The 20,759-nt window shown below is 37.3% G+C and overlaps 1 protein-coding gene across 12 annotated transcripts in view; it reads left to right on the top strand.

Moving 5' to 3' along the window:
* DLG2 (discs large MAGUK scaffold protein 2) overlaps nt 1–20,759 on the top strand; it is a 986,985-nt gene that overhangs the window by 772,105 nt on the left and 194,121 nt on the right. For all 12 annotated transcript variants that reach the window (XM_083854323.1, XM_083854322.1, XM_083854321.1 and 9 more), the window contains 2 exons: nt 2,017–2,173; nt 20,158–20,260. In XM_083854323.1, the coding sequence (XP_083710449.1) occupies nt 2,017–2,173; nt 20,158–20,260 (260 nt within the window). The remainder of the gene's footprint in view (nt 1–2,016; nt 2,174–20,157; nt 20,261–20,759) is intronic.

The raw sequence follows: 20,759 nt of genomic DNA, 5'->3' as shown, positions 1-20,759 counted from the left end.
CATGCAAATATATTGGTTTGCTGTTGCTGCCTCTTTTTCCTCAATATTCTGGTAAATAATAAGTGGCAGTTGCTCAAGTCTTGCAAAGTATTTCTGATGTGTAGGACATGAAGATGACAAGTGTCACCGTATCATTTTGTGGATAAGGAAACTGAAGCTGGGAGAACAAATGAGTTGCCAAGAACACTCAGCAGTGCATGGGCTAAGCAGAGAAGAGAAACCATGCTTTCAGCTCACTGTCCTAGTTCTGCTCCAACCCCCAGGCCACACTTCTAATTAAAAACTTATTTGACTTCTTAGATTCTGGATCATGTTATGTCTACTCTGCACATATTTAACAAGGTGTTAAAGGAGTTGCTATAAGGCAAATCAACAGCAGTGATGCAAAAAGAAAAAAAAAAAAAAACCTCTACCTTTATTTTCTGATTCTTTAAAATACTTCAAGAATACACAAACTCAATGCAACATATATTTTTCTCACAGCTGTATTTTTAATTGTTTTCTGAATTTACAATGTTAAAAAAGTCAAGAGATGAAAGACCATATAGAGTAGGACTAATGCTTTGCTTTAGTCTTGTCTTTCAAAATTATGAAACTTCAATTTCAGAAAGCTGAGATGTTATTTTCATCATAATCAAGTTGGGGATACCATTTGAATATTAGCACTAGACAAAGATTAACAAATGCCTGTGATTTCAGAAGTATCATGTCAAGATAAAATCTCAATGTATCCATAAGATTAAACTTGTATCAAATAAGGCATCCCTCAACTTAGTCACTTCTGTTCCTTTTTTCTCTGTTCTTTAAAAACAAAACAGAAATGAAAGATCTATTTATGTGATGCAGAACTGCACTATAATATGGAGGAAATTCTGAATCTTTTATACAAGAAGCGTTGTGGAGAATTTGTGTTTTTGTTGCTGGCAAGTTTTGTTTGTACACTTAAAGAATGAGTAGAGCATCCTATTTCTCTGGGAGGAGTTAAAGACACTTATATGTATGTGTTTGGGAGACATGCAGCGCTGGGCTTAAAGTTTATACATGATAATTTAACAGCATTTATGCTTTTTCTGAAATTAAATTGTTAGAGGGATTTGAAATGGGGTAAGTACCAATAAACATGGAGTGTGTGTATGTATATGTGGTTGTGTGTACTTGTGTATCCAAGGGAGAGCCAGCCCTGAGCCCTTGTATGTAGAGACTGGGAACAAGAATTTCTGGGATCCTTTCTCAAGGGTGCTACCTTGATTGCTTAGGAAAGTTATCTATTTCTGGAAATAAGTATTCCTATCAGTAAATTGCCTGTTATGTTTACATCCTCTAGGTCATATTTTCAATTTACAGATGAAAATAACTGTGTGAGATATGCCTGTTATTATTTATTGATTTCTATCATAATTAACAATTTTTTAATAAGCATGGCAAAAGCAGGTACCCCTTGGGCCGGTTCAGTGATAAAGCTGCAGCGTGACTTAACAAATGCATGATCCTGATAATGTCAAACTGAAGTTTTTAATGAGATTCTGCTTTATTAGCTTGAGCATATAAATGTTATTTGCTCCAAATCTGTCACAATCAAACACAACTTCCATTGCTTTCCTTTTGGTTGTAAGTTTTTTCCTTTGTTCATTTGTTGCAAAAGTAAGACTAGAACTTAAAATAAAAAGGTACCATATACAGATTGATTCTACCTGGATATTTAGTATTGCTAAAAATTAGAATTTTAAATATATTCAGTGTTTTGTTTTTCCTTTTAATAAATTTGTCACTTAACATAGTGAAAATGACTCCAATGGGGTGAAATTAATAGAGATGTTTGAATTCAACCATGAGGAAAAGAAAATAATGCTGGTTGATTCCTACCTTATGTGTTCACCAGCTTTGTCATTTGTTACGTGGTTTCTTTAGACAATAGCAGGCCATTGTGTCTTAGGCAAAATAGAGTATGTGTAAGATGCTATGAAAAATGCATACACGGTAAGAGTGCCTAAACATTATCATTTTGTTTCTATACAGAGAGCCTCGAAAAATCATCCTGCACAAGGGCTCCACAGGACTTGGTTTCAACATTGTGGGAGGAGAAGACGGGGAAGGCATTTTCGTGTCTTTCATCCTCGCAGGTGGGCCGGCGGATCTCAGTGGAGAGCTGCAGCGAGGAGATCAAATCTTATCTGTAAGTGTTTCTCTTGGCCTGTCCTGACCAGCTACTTCTTCTTGGTCTTTGTCTGTACTGCAAGGGGCACACAAAGAAGTCTTTTCTCATTTCCATGTTGTGAAATCTGAGCTGCAAACAATTTATTCTTGAATATTTTTGGTTATTTTGCCCTTGGGTTTTAGAGCTTTTGTTACTGGTGTTACATGCATTTAGCTGGGAATGAGGCTTTTTGCTGATTAATACTACCTACACTATGGCAGCACCTCAGGGAGGACCTAAGCACATTGCAGACCTAAGTATCCCATATTTTGGCCCATCATCCAGTTTCATTTTTCCCAAAACAAACTACTGAGTCTAAGGATACTTCTTAGTTTCACCTTTTCTTGGAGGAGAGCTGGCAGGAGGATGAAATCATCTATACTCAGGCTGCCATCTAGTGTGCACTCAACTGCTTGGCAAATAGCTCACCACAACAAGGAGATTAATTAGATTATGTTAATTATTTCTCTGCCTCTAATGAATTTGATGGTCCCTCTGAAATTCTTTTCAAATTTTATTGGATGAAATGCTTTGTAGCCTGAGGTTATATTTTGCATACTTAGACTCAAAAACATATTTTTAATTTTTCATTTATGTATACATTGATATCACACATTTTAAAACCAGAACATTTGTGTTTTAGGCTCTGTCAAGTAATCGAACATCTGACTGAAATAATCTGAATATAAAGGAATTAGAATAACAGTGAAAGCATTGAAAATGTAGTTAAATATCCATTGACATTATTCACATTCCTTACAGAAAAAGAAAAAAGAAACCATCCCAAATTGATACAGATGTGACTGTTTCATATGAATCACAACAATAGCCTTAAGGCAAAGAGGTGAAGTACAGGAATTAATTATCCCAGATATATGATGCATACACTAGGCTGCAGTATCACACTGCCTCCCACTGTTGTGCGTTCTGTCCCTGTGAATCCTGCATCCCTGGCTGTAATTTAGTTAGAGTTAAGGGTGGAAGATGGCTTCAGCCTGGATGGTTTGTGTTGTAGCTATGCAACACTCTCCTGGTCAATGTTTAAATTCCTAAGAAAGCTGAACATGGTTTTCCTACATTGCTAAGGATTGTCTTGGCCTATTCCATGAAAAAGTTAATTTACCTTACACCTGTCAAAGTTTTGTAAGAAGTTGTGAAGAGGTGGCTGGAGGTGTTTTGAAATATATAGAAAATCTAGTTAAGTTATCAGCAAAGGGAGGTGGTAACCTGATATTGTGAGGATGACAACAGTGTATTTGATCTAGACCTGTTCCTTAAAAGTTCTGTAAGAACAAATGAGAAAGAGCAAGTAAAGGCTGTTTAGGTGCTGTTGGGAGTTGATGCGGGCAGGTAGACCAACCACAAGACTACATCTGAAATGCAAAGAGTAAATTTATTTCATTACCTTGCTAACCAGAGGATCCCAAAGCAACATCTGGGCAGACACAGGAATGGGAACAGGAACTGTCAGGCTCAGTCCATCCTGAGGGGTGCCAGGGCTGTTCTTTGCACCCACTCGTCAAGGGCTCTCACACATGGAGTTAACCACCATGCTGTGATCTCTGTGCTTTTTATGACCTCTGAGCTCTGATCTTCTCTCTCCCCAAACAGGGAGCTCTAGCATGTCCCTGAGAGTGCATCCAAGCCTCTCAAAACACCTACATTACCTCTAAACAGAAATTCTACTTCTCAAAACAGACAGAGGCTAGACAGCAGTAGGCATAGTCTAAGGGGTATATTCCCACACTGATATTCTCCATCGGCATTCCCACCTGCAAGGTCTCTTGGAATCTCACATCCTCCTCTGCACTCCTCTGCTTTTAACCCTTTCCTGCCAACAGTGCCTTAAAGAGCTGTCCAAGTCAAAAGTTGCTAGGGAACTGCAAGAAGATGAAAACAGATTCTTATGAAGTTATTCTTATGAAGAGATAAGGAATTCAAAGGCCTGTGTCAGGAAGAGCACAGACAAGAAACCCAAAGAATAGAAACAGAAGTTTCTTCAGGAGAATTATGCAATTTATTTTTCTTCGGTTAGATGCAGCAAAATAGGGCTGACTAATGAGATCAAAGCCTTTCACAGTACATTGTATTCAAAAATTCAGAAGTTCAAATACAAATTTAAAAGTCCATTTTCTTTTTTTTTTTTAAAGCAGGATATATTGAGAACTATCTGCCACAGCCACAGTAAAAAATTTAACTTTAATTTTATCTGTTTTGTAGTGACATTTTCCATTAGTTACTGTGTTGCATCAGCATTTACTTGTCTTGGAAAAGTTGTTTATTTGTTATTGAGCAGAGAGGGATGGAAATTATTACTAAATTAGACTGCGTACATATCCCCAGGCAATCACCCAGTCAGGCCCTTGTTCCTTATTTAGTCACAAATAACTATTATGGATCCATTTTTCCATATTCTAACAAAACCAATTTTATGCACAGAGCTCATTAATCTTGTACCATTGTCTAGTGAAGGGTCCCAGACACTTTAATTTTATAAAGACTGCAGAAAAAAATGTCTGTTTCTCACTGTTTGTTCCCTCTTGTCTCATCCCTCAGAAAAACTTACTTCCCTACAGAAATATTTTTCCCATTTGTTTCTCAAAACATGACAAATCTGATTAACAAGAACAAATAGTACCTTCAAAGCTGCTATTTCTAAGCACTGAAGCTTAGTTAAATTTCCTACAGACAAGAAGTGCAGTAAGTGATTTAGAGATCTGAATTTAATTTCTTATAAGATTGGTACTGCAGAATTACAGTGAAGCCACAAGACTTCTTCTCTTGTGATATTTTATGTGTCTTTACAACGTGCTGTCACCTGCTTTTTGGCCAATCCCTCTAATATTTGTTGTCTTTCAGAATGCTACTTCCTTCATTGTTGTCCCTTGAAGGGGGTTGGACTAGGTGACCTTTGAAGGCCCCTTCCACCCCAAACGGTTCTGTGGTTCGGTTTAATCAATTTAATCAATTTAGCTGGTGTCCTGTGTGACCATAGGCAGGGTGCTTCATTTTCCTAAGCCTCACTCTCCCAGATGGACAGTGAGGATCACGGGCTCTCTCCTGATTCACGCCTGTGCTGGGAATATGGCAGTGTTGACTGGTTGAGAGCTGTGTATTCTCACCTTTGGGAACATACCTATAAAAATATCTAAAACAGACTGCAAATCCACCAGTGAGTCTCAGCAAGGCTTTGCCTTTACATACATTGCCTTGGAGAGACACTCTGGGTGTCCCAGGGTCAGGCGACAAGGCTGGGACAAATCCCATAATCTCTGCCTCTTCTTCTGCCTGACTGTTGGGATGTGAAAGGGAGAGGCCCAACCCTACAGCCCTCCGGGAGCACTGAGAATAATGGTGCCGCAGCCTTGGCCCCATGGACGGGTGAAATTTGTAATTATTTTTCCCAAATGCCACCAGGTGGCGGCCCAGGATCAGTATTGACAGCGGTTTGCCTTTGGAAACTGGTTGAAACTTCAGAAAAAGCGGGGATAACCCGGATTTTCCTGTTTTCAGTTAAATGGAAATGTTTGAAAAATATCTCAGAAAGGAGGCTGATATTCCCAATGCTCCTCTGCAGAGAGAACACATGAATCCTATCTGAACCTTGAATGTCAGTTGAAGAATCATGGAAAACCTGTGTCAGATAGTAAGGCATTTCAAATAGCTCAAAAGTGATTTTTTGTGTTGCATTCATGAGAAGACTGGGGTTCTCCCCTGAAAGAGTTTTCTTAAAATGCTAGTTTCTTCTGGCTATAATTCATTGTACTATTTTGAATTGCCACCCAGCTATACATTTTCATTTCTGAATGCCTTTAAAATGAGGTAACACATACATCACCAATGTACTAGAATATATCCCTCTCTGTAGTGTTTTTCTCTTACTAAGTATATCATATCAAGGAGGATTTTGAATTCTAATTGACATTAATGCTTGATTTACTACATGTGCACATCTAGATTAATTTTCATCTCAGATACTTATAAGCCTAGGGAAACAGTTCAGAATATCCATGGAAAAATCCTTTCCATTGTAGAGCAGCAGAAATGAGGTGCCAATGTGTTAAATGATTTGTTTAAAATCATTTTAGAATTCTGGGACAAGTTTAGAGGCTGCTTGAACTCAGATCTAACCTCAAGTTCTCCATCTGTTAGGAGAATGCAGTCTTCAATAAAAATAAAATTTAATGTTCCTTGATGCCATTCTTGCAGTTTTAAGTTCCACTTCCAATGCTAAGGGGTAGTTTTCCTATTAAAACAACAATGGGAAACCAGTGTTGGTTAGTCAAAACCACACCTGCATTAAAACAAATTATTTCCATGAGCTATATGCATAAAGTGGCCACCCATTGTATATACACTGACAGAAAGCAGTAAAAGTCTTATAATTTTAGGAAAGATGAAAGACGTACATGGCGAATATGTTGCAATTTTAGGGGAAGTTCCTGGGGAAGCAGGAGAAGCAGTACTATCATTTTGAAGGAAAAATTACCACATTGTTTTTTTGTATTTTTATATCAAATCAAGATCTTGATAAAACATAAGTCCTTTTTTCAGGTGTCCTAGCCTGAATGCTTCAAAGCATTTTCAGTGCCAAGTGGGCAAATTTTTCAATAGGTACAGGACCTAAAACACAGAGAATTAATTTATACATGCAAGTTCAGCAGCAAAATTCAGATTTACAATTTTACAGAAATAGCACATATTGCTCCTTGAATTCCTATGCTGACATTTCCAACAGTTTCATAATTTTCTGTAAGGCAACATCAAGTTGTATGCAAATGAGAGAATTATGGTGAATTAAGAGGCATAAGGAGTTAACAGCAAGTATTTGCATTTGAATCTTAGCTTTTGAAATTACTGCATTTTATGTCTTTGCACAAGGTTAAACCTCAGATTAAGATACATTTAGACATCTATATTTTTGCTGGGTGTCTGGTTGCCATTAATGTCAAAGAAGGTGAGAGAACAGATCAGCTGGCCAGCTGTGAGCTGTATAGAGCAGGCTGAAGGTCTCTGTACGCTATATTATCTGTATTCACTTTTAAGCTTAAGCACCACATCCATTCATATCTATAGTTAGGTGTCTCAAACTGCATCTCACATTTCATGTTGGCTTGCCCTTTTAATATATATTTGCTTTTTCAGCTACCATCATGCTTCCTTAATCGCAAATAAAAGTAACATAAAACCATGAACCATAAAAGCAGTATCAGTTTTATTTCATCCTCCGGTGGAAATGCTTTGTGTTCACAATGTCTGGATGCAGCGTGACTTGGAGCCTGGGAGTAGAATCAAAAGAAAAGGTAGACTGCTTGCTCTGGAGCAAGATGACTACCTGCTCCCAGGCAATGCATCCACAGGTTACCTTAAGGGAATAAAACAACTTTTCTGAAGGGTGATTGCTCAACAGCAGCAGAAAAGAGTAGAAAAAAAAGAGGCTGCACTGCAAAGAGACTCACACTACTGTAGCAATACTTCCATTTCCCCTCTCATCTAACCTCAGTCAGGTGAACGAAGTGAACCAAGGCATTCTGTGTGATTTTCCTGTTGATCTGGTGTAGTATCAGGATGTATTCATACATGGGGAAAGACATTATCTTTTTTCCTGTGCTGCTCCCTGAGAATCAAACAACTATGGATTGGGAAGGGGCTGGTGGAGATACTCTGTGGGATTTTCTGTCACTGGTACATGGCACTATATAAACCTGGTTTGCAACACCACTTTAGTATTGTCACTGGTGTTTTATACAAGGTTCTCCCTTTGCAGAGGGATCTTATATTAATCAGATTTTGTCTTGTGTCTGTGCATCGTCCTGCTGTTGTTTTTTTGTGAGACATTTGTTATCCCTTATGAACAGTTTAAACATTTCTTTGTGCTTGGTTCCTCCCACACAACTCCTACCCACTTTCTCACTCACACCTGTAGCCAAAAATACAATATGCATTTGAAAAAACAGAGTGTTCTTCAATTTCTACTCCAAAAATGTCCATATAGAGCACATAGAATGTAAGGACTGCTTACTTACAGCAAATATTTATATTTTATAATTGCTTCAGTTATATTTGACCTTCAGACTGACTTCCCTTACTTTGGTACAGAGAAGCTTTCAACTTTCTAATTTAAAATTATTATTTTGCTCATGGTAAAAGCAGTAAAACTGCTCAGGGCAAATAGTGCGTTTTGTTACCTAGTAACAAAACTAAGATAAATGGTAAATACCATTTGGTTTTCCTTCTCAGATTTTCTTTTTTCCAAAATGAAGCTGTCTTGGAAAATGTTTAAAACATCTCTATAGGGGCTGGTATCTTTTCTCCTTGGATCTTCAGATTGTCTCTCTTGTGTAGTAGTGTCAGGATTGTAACAGATACTCCCTTTGTCCTACAGGAATTGTTTGCAGAAGCACTGATCACGTCCTTAGGATGCTTTTTTCCCCATGGTGGTGTGAGTGGTGTATGACTGTCCTCAGCCATGGGACAGTCTATCAATTTCTGTGGCCTTTAGCTGCAATAGTCTCTAGACTTCTGTAACGTTTTTAACATTAATCCTACTTAGTCAGTCTGTTAACCATGTAAACCTGCTGTGTAGTAATGTATAGAGCACTGGTTGGTGTATATTGAAAATTTTAATATATAATCAGATCAGTTGATTTAGTGTGTTGCTAAACATATCCAAAGGATAAATACTGAATGGTAGGTGGTATATATGTAAGAGATCTGTAAAAAGAAAACCTCTGGAGAGGAAAGGAGTTGAGAGCACAAGCATTGTCATATGTTAATGGGATGACACCAACTAGAAGGACAGGTAGATTAAGCTCCTTATAAATAGGGGATTAATCTAAATTCAGGCTTTGCTCATACTGGAAAGCACAGAGTATATAAACCTTTACCACTTCTAGCAACAACTCACCTTGCCTTAAAGCAGACATTTTACATGTGTCAGATTTTGCTATAAAAAAATTATATTTCTTTTCACATGTTATAGAGAATTTGGCATAAGTTCCCTTTACTGAAATAAATCCCATCCAAACTGACCAAATATTCATGAAACTGTTTGTGGTGGTGAATGTAGAAAAACAAGTATAAGTCAGATAATTCTAGATTTTATTCTCCCCAGTAAGGAAGAATAGCTGAAAAATTGAAGAATGAAACAATGAAACACAATTTTCCCTTGGGTAAGTGTAGGGGCATTTTTTATGATTTTGTGCTGAAAGGGAATAAGGAAGTAATATGAACTTCATAACCAGCTTACTGTGCAGTCACAGTTGTGGAACTCAAGTAATCAACATTGAAAAAGTGAAAGCTGAGTTAGTCACTATGGTAATAACAACCCATCTTAAAAATCTATAAATGTTAGGTAAAATCTGGGGGGAAATTCAGAAGGGCAAGATAGTGGGCTGTACTTTAAAGATTTAGAAAAGGCATCAAGAAAATGCTTGAGGAAAATAGAAAACCAAACAATAAATTAATTTCCCAAAGAGTTGGAAAAAAGATTGTTTAAAACTGAGACCATGAGAGTTCAAATGTTTAATGATTTTTTGTTGTTGTTTTGTCTTTAAAAAGATACGGATTCACAATTATCCAATTAGGGTGTTATGAAGAAACAGAAAAGTCTTTAAAGTGGAGTTAGGCAAAATCAAATTAGAACTTCGATGAGTTAGATGTTGTCAACAGATGAAGTTAATTCTCATATACTTAAAGAACTATTCAATGCAGACCATTTGTAATTTTATTTAAGAACTGAAGGACTATTTGGGAGTATAGAACAAGTTGCCCAGTTTTCAGGGAAAACTTCTGGGAGAAACAATCTGTTTGCAGATACTTAGAAAACAACAAAAGAAGGAGTAATAATCCTGATGAATTTCTCAAGAATAAATTGTGAAATGTAATTTTCCTCCTGAAAGAACATAAATGACAGAGAAGAAGTCATAAATGTAATTTTACTGTGAACTTGCAGCCCCTATAATCTATCTATCAACATCTTCATAGATTAGCAGGTCATAAGCCTCCCAAAAACTAGAGAAAAGCAGAAAAAAGCAAAGATGTTGTCATGGCAAGATCTAATGGAAAGATCTGGGGCAAAACAGCTGTTTAATACAAGTTCAGATATTGCTGACAATGCTGGGAATTCTGGAATTTGAGGGTGAGGCTTTATGACTGTATGGGATCATCTGGGTGCACAGTGCTCTGCCTTTTCCACATAAACTCAGTTTCACCCCTCACAATGCATGCAGACATATGTTCAGTACTCACTGTCATCATGATGAGCCAAAAACGTTTCACAAAACTGAGACACTTGTGGAACTTCCCTGTAGAAGAAGAGAGAGATTTAAAGGTACAAAAGACAACTGGGAACCTGGTGAAGAGAAACTGGGTGCAAACACTGATTTATGATCTTGAAAGGACTCTCTTTTATGTATTTAAAGAAATGGCCTTTTGAAAAGAACAAAGTCTCTTTTCCCATGAAGCTGTGAAGTTTAGAACTCCAGGTCAGAAAAACGCTAGCATCCCCCTTGACAGTAAAAATTCATTTTAATGTAGTATGAACTGTGTCCATGTTAACACTTCCATCTGGAAATAGTCAATCTTGGGGAAGAGAGCTGGTAGCAAACTTATTCAGTGTTGATGGTAAATATAGGTAATCTGATGGCTGGATGTGGAATTTAGATATATTCAGCCTCAAAATATGAGGCATTTATTTTGTAATCAGGGCAAGTGATTGTATAGCCAGAGAAGCTCATAGACTTGCCACTTTGGAACCTCAAAATAAAATAGATTACTTTCAAAAATACAAGCTTCATGGAGATTCTAGGGGGAAAAAATACCACCAGCATATTCTGGAATGCTGCATACTCTGTTGCATAATTTCATCTCATTAATCTAGGAATTTGTCTTCCAACTGGATTTCTCTCTCCCCACCACAACTCCTCACCCACATCTTTCTGCAATCTGTAACATACAGTGGAATTGTCTTGACGCAGTAACTGTTTCCTAACTTAACTCTCATATTTCAAGCACATGATCAGAAGCTAATAAATTATATCAACAATGCTCTCGAATAAGATACATCTTTTTTTCCCCCAAGAGTGTTAGCTATCAGACCTGTCAGTTCTGTGTCATACACAGCTAGTAAATTGGCCTAAACTAGAGCCTGTATATTTCTAAAATCATCAGTTCTCTCTAAAATATTAATTTTACTATTGTCTCAATGAGTAGAAATGGTGTCATGCCAGACTCCTTGCTCTTCAGCTCCGTGTAGTTTAGGATGGAGTGCACATTCAGTTCAAACATTCTGACTTGGCAAATTTTGGTGTAACACTGTCAAGCAGAATTATATCACATACACTGAAGATTTGTAATGAGGTTTGCACCCCTCAGTGTTGCTGCATTGCCAGGCTAACAGTGAAGAAGCGAAAGCCAAGCTGCTACTGCTGGATAAAATGGCTAAAATCCCTGAGCTTTATTCATACAGAGCTTTGCCCCAGGCTGGACTTTTGCCTTGTGCTCAGACTAGTCTCCCGGAATCATTCTGCTCTACTACCCAGTCAGTTTTGGGTTTCTGAGCAATTAAAAAAATTATCGTATGACACAAGCTGCAAAGTAATAGAAATTGGCCATCCATTAAATAGGGTATTGAAGAGATATCTGCAATCATTTGTTGGAGGAGTTTTTTGAGATCTTTGTGAAAAAACAAGATAGATATGCCCTGAATCTGAACAAGCATGCCACCAGAACAGTAACAAAAGGAAAATCACTTAGAGAATACAAGATCTATTTCCTTTCACAGGTTATAAAATACATGGTTTATTTGAGAGTATGGACCTTTGTCTACTGACAGGGTCTGTGTCATAAGCTTCATCTGTAGAACCACAAATAAATTATGAATGTTGTGATTCAGGCAGTTTTGATGTGAAACTGAGCACTGAACATTTACTTACATCATTCCAGTAAAAACAATTTATCATTCAGCCACTGACATGCTGCCTCATGGTCACTGGGTTGAGCTCAGTATGGATTTGCCATGGCACAAGCCACTGGCCAGCTCACCTCTCACAGGCTGTACTCTGGATGTAGAAATATGAAAACACCTATCAAGCGGAGCTCAAGGCGAGGATTTCAATTTTTTAATTCATCAGGGTCACTTCTGTCTCTAAACAGCCTCTAGAATTGTTTTGCCTTTTTATTTCAGTACCTATTTCTTGTTGGCTTCAGCCGAAATTAAGTTCTTATCATCTTTGTGGTGTAAGGAATTTGTTAAAATGGAAACCTTTACCTCATTTCAGAAGCAAGAGAGTTTCAATCATTATTTCTGCTTATGCTATCCTTTGAAATTCAAATGTGAAGCAAAGACCCTGCAGCATTATGAGTAAAACTGAACAACGCTGGCTTAGTTATATCCATTCACTTATGCTTGAAAATGTGAGAGTTAATTTAGGAAACAGTTACTGCAAAAGGAAAAATACCTTTAGATGTATATGGACACCAAGGTATATGGAATAAATGCTACTAAAAGAAGCATGTCTAAATGACCAGGATGAGAGCAGGAGACAAGAAAATACAAGTACTGAAAACAGAATTGGAGAGAAAGGGGGATATTTCAGAAAGGCAAGAAAGTGAATGCAAGTAACAGTCATGTGTAAAGTAAAAGCTGTAGGAGGGAGGAGGGACAGTTTGATATTTTACCAGTTCAGAGTAGAAAGAGAGCAGGAACTGCAAAGGAGAAAGAATGTATGAATGGTTGAAAAGATGACACTCTAGTGAGATCCATGAAAATTGGGTGGTGGCAGGAATAGAAGGGGTTTTGAGCAACCACACTGAAGGAGAAAAAAATGTAGCAACTACACTTCAGTTTAAGAGTTAATTATGAGCTCTCCTTTTTAACAATAATGAATACTCTTACTAAGAATTGTATTTGATGGATGTTTCATCTACAAAATGGATGAAAAAAATTATTTATATTTATTTTTAAATCAGGTAATAGACACTGACCTGTGTTATTAGCTAGTATAGTACTACTATAGGTATTTTTCAAAGGTAACTCCAGTTGGCTTAATGTGCAAAAAGTACGTGTTCCTTTGTCTTGACTTTACCATTTTGTAATATGACAGAATGCCATTTATCGCCTTGTAGTTGCCAGTCACCTCCAGTTCAGGTTGAGACTTGAACAAGCTGGTAGCTCTTTAATGATCTGAATAAAATAATTTTCATGTCCATTAAGGCTCCACTAAGTCCATGTGTCCTTTTCATAAGCTGTCATTTACTTCTTAAACTAGTTTTATTCATTAAACTAGTTTTGAGGAATTCTGATGGAATTGAGGGAAAATGGCTCTTAAGATGTCATTCAGTGAAATTATTTCAGTCCCAAAGCTTGCAAATCTGGCATCATTCATAAAAGCTACAATCACATGGGAAGCTGATCTTGTATTGGTATTTCTGTACAGTTTGTATTAAAACATAAGTCTGTCTATGGTTCTAGGCTTAACAGGTGCCATTTGGAATGATTCATGTGGTCTGGTGAATCATAAATCTTGTTGGTTCCTACTGTAAAAGGCAGTGTGTGCAAGACACCTCTTCAAAAACATAATATTATATTTTTTCTGCTCCAAATATGCTTTGATATCTCTTTCTTTTGGCTTAGCTGCCTCCTTAAAGTTCCTGGCAGAAAAAGGCATGATACAGCTCATACCCCCACAGTGGTTCTTGTTTTCCAGAGAGAGAAGAGTTTGCCTCTAGAATGTCCTGCTCCTCAGAGCATAAAGACCAGCTTACCAGAGGCAAAAATTGTAACTCTAAGGTAGGCAGACAAGGAAAATTGAAAAGGTCACTGAAATTACTGGCCCATAAAAACAGAGAAGGAGGGTGCTGGGTATGGAGAAGAGCAGATGAGACATGATCCTGTGTTTTCAGCAGAGTTCAAGATGAGAAAACCACTGTGCTTCTCTGTGGAGCTCTAACTAGGCAGTAGAAAGTGTAGGCTCAGAACAGATCAGAACTGAGAAAAGTGAAAGAAAAGCAATAAATCTAGCCTGAAAATACAGCAGAAGCTAAGCTGGAGAATGAAGACTCCCCCATGCATATCTTTTCTTTCTTTGTATTTGTAAACCTTTTCTTCAGCAGCAAGGCAGACTGTCCCATATCAATGTTTTTCCTGCTGAGTGCCACTCCCACAACCATGTCCCAGAGTGTCCATGGTGCTGAGCCCTCTTGACTTCCACAGCCCTTCCAGCAGTACACAGCAGAGCCTTGGCTTCAGGCTAGATGTGTGGCCTTCACCTTGCAAAAAGCTGCCGACAGGCTGTACTTTGGCAATATGTCCTGGTCTTTTAGAATTGTGCTTTTTGGTGGACTGTGTCAGTTGTCAAGAGGTGTGGGGGCCATTGTGTAGAATGGTTATTCCACCTGCTTGTGAGGAAGGTTTTTCTCAGACATGTTCATGACAGATCATCCCTAATGGGTTTTTTTCTAATTTCCTTGTTTTATATTCCCAATAACTAATCAAGACTGCTGGAGAACATGGCCCAGCTTTCCTGTCATCGCTTGATAATGTGCTTGAGAATTCTTAAGATGATGTGTAGAATTAAAGCAGATACATAGGGTTTTTGTATCTTCTCTTAATGCAAACAATGGGAGTTCTGCCTGTAAACAGTCATTATTCAGACTTCTGTTTGCTTTTTCAGGTGCCAAAAGCTCTTATTTTATGATTTCAACAAATAGAAGAATTTAGACAGAACTTGAAAACTCTGCTCTGTTGTTTGTTCTGTGGTAAAAGAATGCCTTTCCTTCATTTTTTAATTTAGTGCATAAAAGTATGTACTATGTCAGTGACAACTTAAAGAAGAAATGAAAGAAACTCTTTATATTCCTTCCCCAGGGAAATTATATGCTTTTCCTTTCTTTATCCAACAAAGTGTTCCAAGTATTTGTTTAACCACAGTACAAACACAAAATAAGGTGGTCTAAAGAAAGAAATGGCTGAATAAACCATATTATTCTTCTACCTTCTATTTGAATGACCTACATACAAATCATGTTCACTTTCTAGAAGCCAGCCTTACTGCAATAAGTCTGTTCAGAATACAATCAAATTTCTACTAATATGGGCCACTCAAATATTTTAGAGGTAATATAACTCTTCCAATTTTAGAAGAATTCGATCTATGCCAAAAGTAAATCTCATCTTTAATTTCAATTTATGATTCAGTATTAAATTAAGAAGCTCATGCTTTGAGTCAACAAATGCAAAGGCCCAGTAATTACCGTGAGCTATTGTTGCATCTTTTTCTCCATCTCAATTTAGTTTTGACCATAGTTTTCAACTCTGGTCTTCTGTTGCAGCACTCCTCTTTGTTTGTAAGCTTTCGAACTGCTTTTTGCCTGTTCGAAACATGCAGAAGAGACAGACTTCAGTATAAGCTGCAGGCTCTTCTTATTTCCATTATGTCAAATTCATTTTGAAGTTAGGCATCAGAAATTGTGCAGTCAAGTTCATTCTGGGCCAGGACATCAGGGCTGTGCAGTGAAGCTCAGAACAGCTAGTTTGCTTAGTGTATAATGCATTCTAAAGGAAACAAGCCCATTTATTATAGGGAAAAAACGAACCAAACAAACAAAACACCTTTGATATCTATTCATTTATTTATTTATTTATAGATGGATAAATTTCCTGCACACATTTGCACATTTTTCTGATTTTTTTAAATTTTCTTTTACTGATTATTCTTCACATAAATTATGGTAAATTAATTAAAAGCAGTAATTTTAATCAGATTTAACAATTTGCAATGAAATCATATCAGGGGAAAATGTCACTGCACACAATTATTATGAGACATTAAATTAAGATATCGTTTTGAAGGAAGAGGCAAGACATTATTTTATTCTCTCTGAATTCTTGTTCATTTTGGTCTGATGGCAAAAATTTGATTAAAATATATAAACTAATGGTGCCTTTCATCAAGATTGAATGTTGCTACGTGAATAGGGAGAAATAATACCCAGAAATCAAGTTAGCATCTACTCTTCTTGTTCTTTACAAAGTCAGACTAGATTATAAGTAATTTCTAAATGTAATACCTATTATCCTACAGTGAGATTCTGTCACTATTGGTGAATAAAATAACATGCAAACAGAACTCTCCCTCCCTATTTGGCAACAATTATTTGATTTTTCTTCTGCAGCTGTGTGTCTTCAAGAAGGAGATTGCTGTTTTGGCAACCTGATTTAGTCAGGTCATTTACCTGTTCCACATTTCTTAATCTGGTTTGCCTAGCTTTATTACGATCTAGATAAAAATTGCAGAAGATAGAATTTATGTGTTATTTTCTCTCCGACATTTCTTTTCCTTGCTCTTTCAATTTCAGCCACTCAGGCCTCTAAGTCTCCGTCAGGTGTCTATCCCCAGCTATATCCTAACAGAAAAGTGAAATTAATTTCAAGGAAATTCATGTGTTGTGTTTGTACCTTAGGCAATCATTTCTTCTAGAACAAGAATGCAAAGGGCAAAAAGTAGTCAGCTGCCATTTCAGTGGCTTCTTGTTTTTCTGTGGAGAAGTGAAAAATATTTATATAGCAACTTCAGTGAAATTTCTGTCTTACATTCACAGTCTTTATGTATTATTAGGATTGTACTTACTACCTCACATAGACATAGAACTATTGTTTCTCAGAGAAGCATGTGATTTCCTTATTCTTTTATACATTCTCTTATCTATAAAGAGATTATTGGGACTTATTAATGGTGTTAAAATCTTCTGCACTACTAACACGACTTTACAGACCACCATAGTGTTTTCCTGTATTGCTTAAGAAAGACTTGTGTCCTCTTCAAAGAGGAGGTGCAAAAGTGATCTAAGCAGGGAGCCTTCAGTCAAAACTCAAGCAAAAATAGGTTGGAATTTGAGTTGCATTTAAGGTTTATTGAAGTCTAAGCTGAAGTTAGGGTAAAAAGGAATTGAAGCCATTGAAGTCAGGGTAAAAGGAATTTAAGTTAGGTATTTTTCTCACTGTACAGTGTTATATACTTGTTACAGTTCAAAATAGGCTACAGCCCTAAACAGTCACAAGATTTTTCCCATAAACTGCAGGTAGCCTATTGTTCACGTTATTTGGCAGGTTTTACAAAATTACATAGTTTAAAGACCTTGACAGTTAACCTATTAGTTAGCTCTCTTTCCAGTTCTTCAGTTCTTTTTCATATCTGTGGTCTCTCTACACCATGGCCTGTACCCAGCCAAGGCTAAGATACCTTGATTCACAAGCTCCACCATGCCCCCTCCTTCATCTCTTATCTGTTTTCCTATAGTCCTCTCGTAGTCTTTGAGCTTAAGTCTGAACATTTTTTATTTTTTTTTTCTTGGGACCTTCTAATGCTGACCAGGTGACATAATCCATATCCATCTCCCCAGCTCAGGAACTCAGGAATTCAGGAGTGTTCCTTTAAGCTTTTCTTCAGATAATCCTATGCTTTTGTGAGACTCTCTCAAGGACTCCAGTTATGAAAGGGAAAAACATGCAGATAAAAAATAAGCTCTCTCTTAATGGAAAGGTTACTTGACTTCAAAGCTGTCTTCTTCAGACACAGAATCAAGGCTGATGCTTCCTTCATGTCATGATAAAAGGACTGCTCTTAAATTTAGGAATTCTTCTCACACTCCACAAAACTGTAACTATAGTGCTCAGTTTTTGAGTAATTGTAGTGCTGGTACATCTGCGCTCAATGCCATGCAGCATCAAGTGTCATAACACCATCACTGAGAAAAAATAGGGAACAACATCTCTTTTTCTACAGCAGTACCCTAATTTTTGTTCCTTACAGGAAGCTGGTATTCTCAACAGGGGTTGCTTGACATCATCTTCCTAAGTATTTTCACTGTTGTAGATTAAAATATGGTAGATTTTTATGGCGCTGAAAGTTCTGCTTGTCTCTTTTTGTTCTTTTAGAATGCACTTAATTATTGCTCTCTAAGGTCATATATTCCTAGGCTGAATTTCAGTGAGTGTTTCCCAGAGGTTTCAGTGCACAACTTTAATGAAAGCTTTTGAACCTTTGGCTCATTTTTTTGAAAGTTTCTACCAACCATTATAACATCCCAGGGAGATGGGACAGCTGAGGACTCCTGTGTTAAATTTTGAAGTTTATTATGTTATATGTGCCCCATACTCATAATTTCTGTGTACAGTAAACAGTTCTACAGCATCATGCAGTCTTCTGGATCACAAGCTGTGGTATCTCCTGGGCTTTATATAATTGCCATCACAAGTTAGTTTTTTTGAGAGTAAAAGTCTAAATGTTGTTTGCATACTAGTAAGGACTAGATTTTGTCATGCAAATAAGGAAGAAAATTTTTATGATGACAGTGGTGAGACACTGGCACAGGTTACCCAGAGGGGTAGTAGGTGCTCCATTCCTGAAAACATTCAAGGTCAGGATGGACAGGACTCTGAGCCACATGAGCTAGTTGAAGATGTCCCTGTTCATTGCAGAGGTGTTTTAAAGTTTCCTTCCCACCCAAACAATTCTATGACTCTGTGATTCTATGGTGTATAATAATTGTGTTCTCAAAATATCATATTCTCTAAAATTTGATGAAAGACAGCAAGTTAAGATGGGCCCGTTTCTAAACATTACTGACTCAAATAAATGTATTCATACCAGACTCAATAGCTGTTACTTAAAAAGTTCTATGGAATTAAATTTATTTTTGTAATCCTTAAAAAGTTGGTAATATTTAAATTTTAAAAACACCCTTCTCTTCAATATTTTCTTAGCTATCTTGCAATAATACTTGGTACATATAAGCACAAATATTTGCTATAGCTGAGAATTTGGATCTAGTGTTTTGGCATGTTTATTTCATATTGGGATGGTTCTCTTTCCTCTCCCTGCCCTTTATTTTCCTTTCTTTTTTTTCTTCAGTAACCAGAATTGAATTTCTGTCCTGCTGAGGTTGTTACATGTCCAAAGTTTCCTGTACTTCACTAAAATATTATAAAGTGGAAGCCTATAGAAGTGAGGGGAAAGCCAGTTCAATACATAAATAAACAAATACATACATACAAATATAAATACATGAATACGTAAATAAAAGAAATCTCACATACTTCAGTGCAGCCAGACAGTAATGCTCCCACTGGAAAGCAGGATTCAAGTTACTGGAGCAATTAATAAATCTGTATGTGACTTCTGTCTCTTCCTTGGGATACTGCTGACAAAACATGTATCACAAATACAAATCCAGAGTTCTGCCCCTGAGTTTTAGGGGTGGATTTCCTACTTTGTTCTACTCTATTCCTCTTCCATTTCATGTGCAGCCACAAATGATTAAGAAAAAGAAATCATGCGGAAAGATGTTGAACAGCCAGATCTGAGGAAGCTGTATATGATAACAACTCCACTGCTGTCATGTGCAAGATACAGGATATTTCCAGGCAATAGTTGGAGGGGTTGCATGAACAGAAAACAGTAGATGGGGTTTTTGCTTTAAAAGTTCTGCAGCCAGCAAATTTTTTTATACATGCTCTATGTATCTCTGGGTTTCCTGATGCTACTGAGTGGGCCTGCAGAGTTTGACTTGAAGGAGCAGCTTCTTTGCTTGCAGTGTTTTTCAGTGAACTTCAAGCATCAAAGACAATTTATCTTTTGACCTTAATAAATTAAGTGATATTGCTTGATGAAGAGATAACCAGAAATGAAAACTCAGTAGAGCAGGAAACACCCAAAAATAGTGGTCAAATAATCTGCATAGATAAGTTCAGTCAAACTATGGGATGAGTGGTACTGATGCGTGTCCTCTTGGGCGATCATTGGAAGTTTTCTCTCAGCCTTTTTGATTTTGTGCTTTGCTTTTGCATCTGAGCATCCATCTGACCTTAACATCCATCGGATATTTATGATTGAACCCCACTTGTGTCTCCCTGTGTGATGGCAGACTGCTCATACCTGTTGTTGTTTTGGTTCCCTGCACAGGTGAACGGCATTGATCTCCGAGGTGCTACCCATGAGCAGGCTGCGGCGGCACTCAAGGGAGCAGGGCAGACGGTAACCATCATAGCACAATACCAGCCAGAGGGTAAGTGACACAACCACTGCAGGGCAGATGGCAAAAGGGAAGTGCTCTGCAGCCACTCATCTAACACAGTGAGGTTGTTGTAGGTAGCGAGTTCTCCAGCTATCATCAGCAGTCATATAGGATTTAAATTAAATGATGGTTCTGTCCCAAGGAAATGGCTGTATTTTTTGTCACAGACTTGGCTTTTAGAAGCGTTTTATGCAACTATAAGAGTGCTGTTTAAGTGTGCATATAATAACAGAGTAATCAACATTTAGTTAATCATTTTGTTCTCATTAGTGCCCATTTTATGTTCTTTTCTAGCCTCTTCCTGGAAATAGGTAGTGCAAAAGACAAGTTAAGAGAGAACAGAAATTCCAGGAAGATCTGACATTGTTTCAAAGAGTCAGATTAGAACTAGACAAGGATAAATGCTTCCTGCAGAATGTGTAGAGCTTCCTGTTACTACTTTTGGATGACAGCATCCTTGTACCTTCAGGGCAATTAGGCCTGGGTAACA

Source organism: Zosterops lateralis (assembly GCF_965231275.1).
Source record: "Zosterops lateralis genome assembly, chromosome: 2".
In the NCBI taxonomy this organism is placed as follows: domain Eukaryota; kingdom Metazoa; phylum Chordata; class Aves; order Passeriformes; family Zosteropidae; genus Zosterops; species Zosterops lateralis.
This window is presented reverse-complemented; position numbering and strand designations above follow the sequence as displayed.